Source organism: Sciurus vulgaris (assembly GCF_902686455.1).
Source record: "Sciurus vulgaris genome assembly, chromosome: 18".
Classification (NCBI taxonomy): domain Eukaryota; kingdom Metazoa; phylum Chordata; class Mammalia; order Rodentia; family Sciuridae; genus Sciurus; species Sciurus vulgaris.
The window spans coordinates 35,577,493-35,583,492 of record NC_136479.1 but is presented as its reverse complement, the minus strand read 5'-3'; the positions used below and the strand labels follow the sequence as shown (position 1 = coordinate 35,583,492).

The window sequence follows — 6,000 nt, the reverse complement described above, 5'->3', positions numbered from 1 at the left end:
AGTCTCACTCTTTAGAGTGAAGTGCAGTGGTGCCCTCCGTGGGCCCTGCCAGAGGTGGGTCTTCCTGAGGGAGCCTTAACCACCCTCTTCTGAGTATGCTCAGGTCAGCCATCCCCGCCTCCATGTGGCTGTCCATCAAGTTCAAGACTTTGGTCTGGACAGAGGGGTCAGCTGTGTCTCCTTCACCCTCCATCTGCAGCTTCCAGAGGCCATCCACCAAGACCTGCCCTCAGGGACTTGGCCATCTGGGACAAGTGTAGGGGAAGGTGTGGCTGGGTGGGCGAACCCACCTCCAGAGAAGGGACTGGCCGGGCCCTGCTTCCCTGCCAAGGGACTTGCAGAGCTTAGGGAGGGACGGATGGCCCAGAAGCCAGCAGCAGGTGTTCTGGGTTCCCAGCCTCCCTGACACAGCAGGGGCTGTTCCAGGATCCCTGTTCCCCACTGGGCCAGGAGCTGAAGGCAGATGGCAAACCACAAAGGAGCCCGAGACACTTTCCTTTAAAAGGACTTGATTTATTAGTCTTTTTCCAAAGCAGTTAATTATTTTTTTTATTTAAAAAATATGTGTTTCATCCAGAGTTATACCAAAGTGATTAAAATGAATCTTCTACTGGAGATACAGCTCCCCAGATCAGAAAAAAAAAAAAAAAAGTTTTCAATGAACCACAAAAATAAAACCCAAAGAGAACATCAACAATCAAACATATTCCCCAAATATCCAGGACAAAAAATAAAATATTTATTGATCTATCACAGCGAGACACGAAGAGATTTGGGGGCCGGACGGGACATGCTCTGTAGTAGTGGCTCGAGGGAGGGACGGGGGATACAGTACTGCGTGTGGGGAGACCCGGGCGGGCAGCAGGGTCCTGTGGCCCCAGCCCGCGCAGCGCTCACACCCGGGGCCAGCGTCGGGGGTGTGGGCGGGGGCGGGGCTGCCAGGGGAGGTTAACCAGGTGGGCGGGGCGTGCCCAGCCAACTAGGGGCCAGGCGGTCAACGGGGGACATGGTCGGATGGGCGGACGGACGGGCACATGGATTCCACAAGAGCAAGGGGGCTATTCCCAGTGTGAGGGGGTCTTCTGACTCCAAGGTGCCCCCGTTGTGGGGAACAGCCATTGGTGGGGGAGGGGGCCTAGTGGACCCAAGGAGCGGAGGGACCTTGTGACCGAATCCAGCTTCGAGGCTTCAGGTCGTTGGGTACCAGCTGGACTGCAGCCGGGGGCGGCTCCTGGCGGGCAGGGGGAGGTGGGACTGCCCAGGAAGTATCTGCACCATCTTCAGAGGAGCCCAGGGTGGGGGTCCCGCAGGGGCTGCCCCTCCCTCCTCCCTCTCCCCAGGAAGATAAGAGCACCAGCAAGTAGCACCAATTTCCCGGAGATGGAGACTGTTGGGGGACTCCCGGGGGGGAAGGGGGCGGGCAGGGGCTGAGCCCACCAGCCCTGGCCTCTGAAGCAGGGGGGCCTCTCAGTCGGGGTAGGTGGGCACCGCTCTCTGGGCTTCTTGTCCTGTGGATCTCCCAAGCCACCGCCTACTGTCCCCTCCGGGGGCATGGAGTGGGGTATGGGGTGGGGTCACGGGGGTCTACATTCTCCACCAAGCAGTAGCACCAACGTTGATGAGGTCGCGAGTCAGGGGTCCCGGGAAGCTCACTTTCTCTTCCGGCCGCAGGATTTCCCCAGGCAGGCCCCACCTGGGCAGGGGGGTGCACAGGAAGGTCAGCTTGCGCCCCACCCCAGGGGATTGGACCCAGGGACACAACCACTGAGCCACATCCCAGCCCCTTTTTGTATTGTATTTACAGACAGGGCCTCCCTAAGTTGCTGAGGCTGGCCTTGATGGCTGGGATTACAGGTGTGACCACTGTGTCCAGCCTGGGTTGTTTTGTTTTGTTTTTTTTTTTTTCAGTCCCTGCTTGCTCAGACTGTTTCACACAGAGGCTCGGAGAAGCCAGGCCATGGCCCAGGGAAAACTCAGCTGTGCAGGTGGGGTGGGAGCTGGGCCCCAGGCCTCACTGATGAAATCAAGGCTCAGAGAGAGAGTGGGCCCAGGTTAGGAAAGTACCGGGCTGGACAAGGTCCACTGCTTCTGGGAAGCCTGCAGAGCAGCCCCATCAGATGGGGCGAAGAAGGAGTCCAGGTGTCTGGAGGGATGGCCTTCTAAGGGAGTAGGGTGGACCCTTAGAGGTGAGGGTTTATCACAAAAGTAAACCGAGGCCCAGAGAGAGGGAGAGGAGGTCCTGTGCACACAGGCTGGCTGAGCTGCAAGAGGAGCCCAGGATTCCTGGGGAGGGTCTGACTGGCACATTGTTCTGTGTCTCCATCTGGGTAAGAGGCAGCTGGATCTGGCAGTGGAGTCCAAGTAGGCTCTACGGCCAGTAGATGTGGCTTGTTACCGCCCCCTGGTGGCAACCAGCAGAGGAACAGGGGACGGGAAGACCAGCCTATCCTGCTCATCCTGGTTGAAAAGCATCTTGACAGGGCCACAGGCACCAGCCTGATGGACAGCTGGCACACTGGGAAGGGTCAGTCTGGACTTGTCCCTGGCCCTCCCACCTCTGGCCTCAGCCACCTCATCTGATAGTGCAGGCAGGTGAGGCAGGAGGGCCTCCACTCCCCTGGGTGACTACGGGCAGAGCTCTGCCGCCTTTGGACTCCTCCAAGCCTGGGTGATGGGGCCGGGTGACCAGAACCTACCCGCACAGTGAGCTCCACAGGCTTGTCTGCACCTTTCAGCAGGTCCCCCTGGGGCCACTGACCTTCCCGCCCGCCACCCTGCTTCTCTGCTCCACCTGTCCTGCCTGCTCTCCCTGCCCTTCCATTCGCCCCTTCTTCCTGGGTCCCTCCCCACAGATGGGGGTGGGCAGCACCTCAGGGTCATGGGGTCCCGCGTGAGCCTGGGGGGGCGGGTCTGAGCCTGCTTGTCCCCCAGGCCCAGGCTAGCGGACCCTGACCCTGGCTCTGTCTTCGTCCTTCCGTCCTGCCTCTTCCAGGAACTGCGTCCTACTCACCTTGGAATCCCAGGGCTCCTAGGGCCCCTCCGTAGGCCTTGGGGGGCTTTCCTGTTGAGGAAGGACGGGTTTGGGGAGGGGCTCTCCCAGCACCCCCATTGCGTGCCCGGCCTGTCCTGTCTCGGCAGGTGACAAAGGCCTCCCTGCCCAGTCTCACTCCCGTCTTCTGCAGCCCAACCAGAGGCCTCTCAGAGGCCTGGCCCTGGAGGTCTGGCTGCCGGGTGGGTGCTCCAGCCCCAAGTGCGGTCTGGCTTCAGCCTGGCCCATGTGACAGCTCTGGGCTGCCCCTCCCCTGCCACCTGCTTGATCTTCCCTCACGCGGTTACTGTCCCTTTCTATGGAACTTGTTGGTCTCTGCATTAGTTCTGGCCCCAGGGGATCCAGGTCCCTGTCTTGCCTCAGTGGCCACTCAAGAGCTTGCTCTTATCTCCATATCCCAGGGAGGGACGTTCAGCTTCTGTGATTCCTGGGGGACCCCTCAAGCCCCCCATACCAGAGACGTGCCCAGGGCCATGGCCACACCAGCAGCTCCCTCAGTGGGACTCTCCTTCCACTCCAGGAAAGGCGCTCAGGGCCTGAACTCCCCCCAAAAGAGACATCTTTTTATAGCAGACTCACCACCGACTCCCAGGCCCCCGGCACCGCCACCTACAAGGCAAGGAGAGGTTCTGAGCACACCTGCTCCCAGCAGCCCAATGTGCCCTCCCGGCTGGCGAGGCTGGCACAGGGTGTGCGATGGGAAGGCCTGACTTCCGGGCTCCCGGAGCCCTGGGCTCTGCCTCAGCTCCCTGTGTGACTTTGGAGCAGTCCCTGGCACTCTCTGAACCTCGGTTTGCCTCATGTGGAACATGATGGAGAAGCTCTGTGTCCCCCAAGCACCCCGAGAGGCATGAAATGTGTTTTAGAAAAGCCAGTGTCCCTGTCCTTGGAAAGGAGGGAGGCAGACGGGGATGGGGAGGCTTCCTGCTAGTTTGGTGCCATCTGAGGTCTTGGGGTTCGACCCTGGATACGAGCTCAGCCCTTCTGAGCAGGAGATGAAGCAGGGGAGGAGGACCCAGCAGAGCTCAGGACAGGGCCAGGGCAGGGCGCCTGGGTGTACCTGGGAAAATGGGAGACAATCCGAAGCCAGGTCTCGCTGCCGCTCCTGCAGGGGAGACTAGGGGTTGGTGGCAGGTAGGGGGCAGGCCCTGCTCTGGCCTGGTCACCCAAGCCTGTCTGGGGCCATGTCTCCTCATCACCATGCAGGGGCAGCCAGGGGAGCTTCCTTGACTACACGTGTCCCCACCAAGTGCCCCGGTGGGATGCCTGAGCTTCCTGCACTGCCTCAGCTCTGAGGCCTGCCCTTAGCCCAGGACGCCTCCTGTCCTGGAGTGCCCTGTCCACCCCCAGCCTTGGGTCCTCATGTGGGTGTGGGCTGCGGGAGGCCCTCTGCTCCTAGGATTCTACAGCAGAGCCAGCCCTCCCTCCACCTGGGAATGGCCTGGTGGCTCCTAGGACACCTCCAAGGCCAGCAGCGCCTCGGAAGAGGCAGATGGGGCTCAGGACCAGGTGCGGGTGTAGGAGCCCTGACCCCCCTCTGCTTCTGTTCTGGGGTCAGTATTTATCTTGCACAGACTTTCAGGGGAACCGTGAGCAGGATGGAGACCTGAGCCAGGGTGGGGGGCGATGGCAGGGGGTATGGGCCACCAGCAGGCCTGGTGGAGGAGGTCAGCAGGGACAACTCACCATATTTGGCTGCTTTAGCAGCTGCAGCTGGGGACACACCTGGAGAGACGGGCATCGGGTGGGGTGAGGAATTCAGGCCCCACCGTCTGCCCCACTTGCCCTCCCACATCCGGTCACCCTAACCCTCACTGTCCAGCCATCCAGCTTTATTAAGCTTCTACTGTGTGTAGGGGACCCAAGGACCACCTGAGAGAGGGAAATGTCTTCAGGCAGCCATGATGGGGTGCAGACTTTGAGAAACTCATTTCTCTCCAGACTTTTATTTCAGTGTCTGAAAAATGGGCCTGACCATCACTCCAAGGAACTGGTGGTGGTCAGTGTCAGATGAAAGAGGAGAGGACCAGTGTGGGGCCCCTGCTGCCAGGGCAGCCCTGCTTCTGCTTGCCCAGCCCTGGTCTAGGGCTGCAGGGGCCCAGAGGGGAGGGTGGGGTCCCCATGGCCTGGGGGCAGCGCACTGCAGGGTGGGGGTGAGGGGTGTCCCGGGCAGCTTGAGCAACAGTGTATGCCCTGCCGAGAAACCTTGGTGAAGCTTGCTGGGCCTGGCTTCAGACTGTGTTCCAGTTAACCAAGGAGCACCAGGCGCCCTGGCCCTGTCCTGAGCTCTGCTGGCCCTTCCTCCTCCCCTGCTTCACCTCGCTGCTCAGGAAGGCTGAGCAGTATCTGGCGTAGGGAAGAAAGGCTTTGTCTCTGTCTCTGTCTCTCACACGCATGTGCAATATGCCTGCTGATTCCTGAACAGTCCTCACCTCCAAAGCCAGCGCCTGGGACGGCTCCTGCGGCCCCAAGCCCTCCAACTCCGAGCCCACCGACTCCCAGTCCTCCAGCTCCAAGCCCACCGACGCCCCCCAGGCCTGCGGAGAGAGCTGTGCATTAAACCTGCTGATCAGGGAGCTTCTAGCAGTCTGTCTGCAGAGGGGTGGGGCTGCTGTCCTGGGGCTGGATGGAGCCTCAGCCCCCAGGACCTCCGAGGTCACCGAGGAGCCAGCAGGTGGGGCTCGGGGCAGGTCGTGGCCTCTGCGGGGAGGCTCCCCCACATCCACCAGCGCTCACCATACTGGGCGGCTTTGGCAGCAGCTTTGGCAGCAGCAGCAGAAGCGGCAGGTCCGACCCCTGGGGACAGACAGGGTGCTCAGGGAGGACTGTCCAAGTCGCTGTCTCTCCCTGCCAGCCCTTCCAGAGGGTGCAACTCACCTGCCACGCCACCTGGGACACCTACTCCACCAAGACCGCCAGGTCCTCCCAGGCCGCCGACGCCCCCTGCTCCT

The 6,000-nt window shown here is 61.2% G+C and overlaps 1 protein-coding gene across 1 annotated transcript in view; it reads right to left on the bottom strand.

Moving 5' to 3' along the window:
* Positions 1–717: 717 nt before the first annotated feature.
* The window catches only part of ELN (elastin), a 30,051-nt gene continuing 24,768 nt past the window's right edge, over positions 718–6,000 (bottom strand). Inside the window, 8 exon segments of the mRNA XM_079120515.1 lie at positions 718–1,693; positions 3,011–3,061; positions 3,629–3,658; positions 4,110–4,154; positions 4,736–4,774; positions 5,482–5,586; positions 5,786–5,845; positions 5,927–5,998. Coding sequence (XP_078976641.1) covers positions 1,650–1,693; positions 3,011–3,061; positions 3,629–3,658; positions 4,110–4,154; positions 4,736–4,774; positions 5,482–5,586; positions 5,786–5,845; positions 5,927–5,998 — 446 coding nt within the window. The 3' untranslated portion in view covers positions 718–1,649.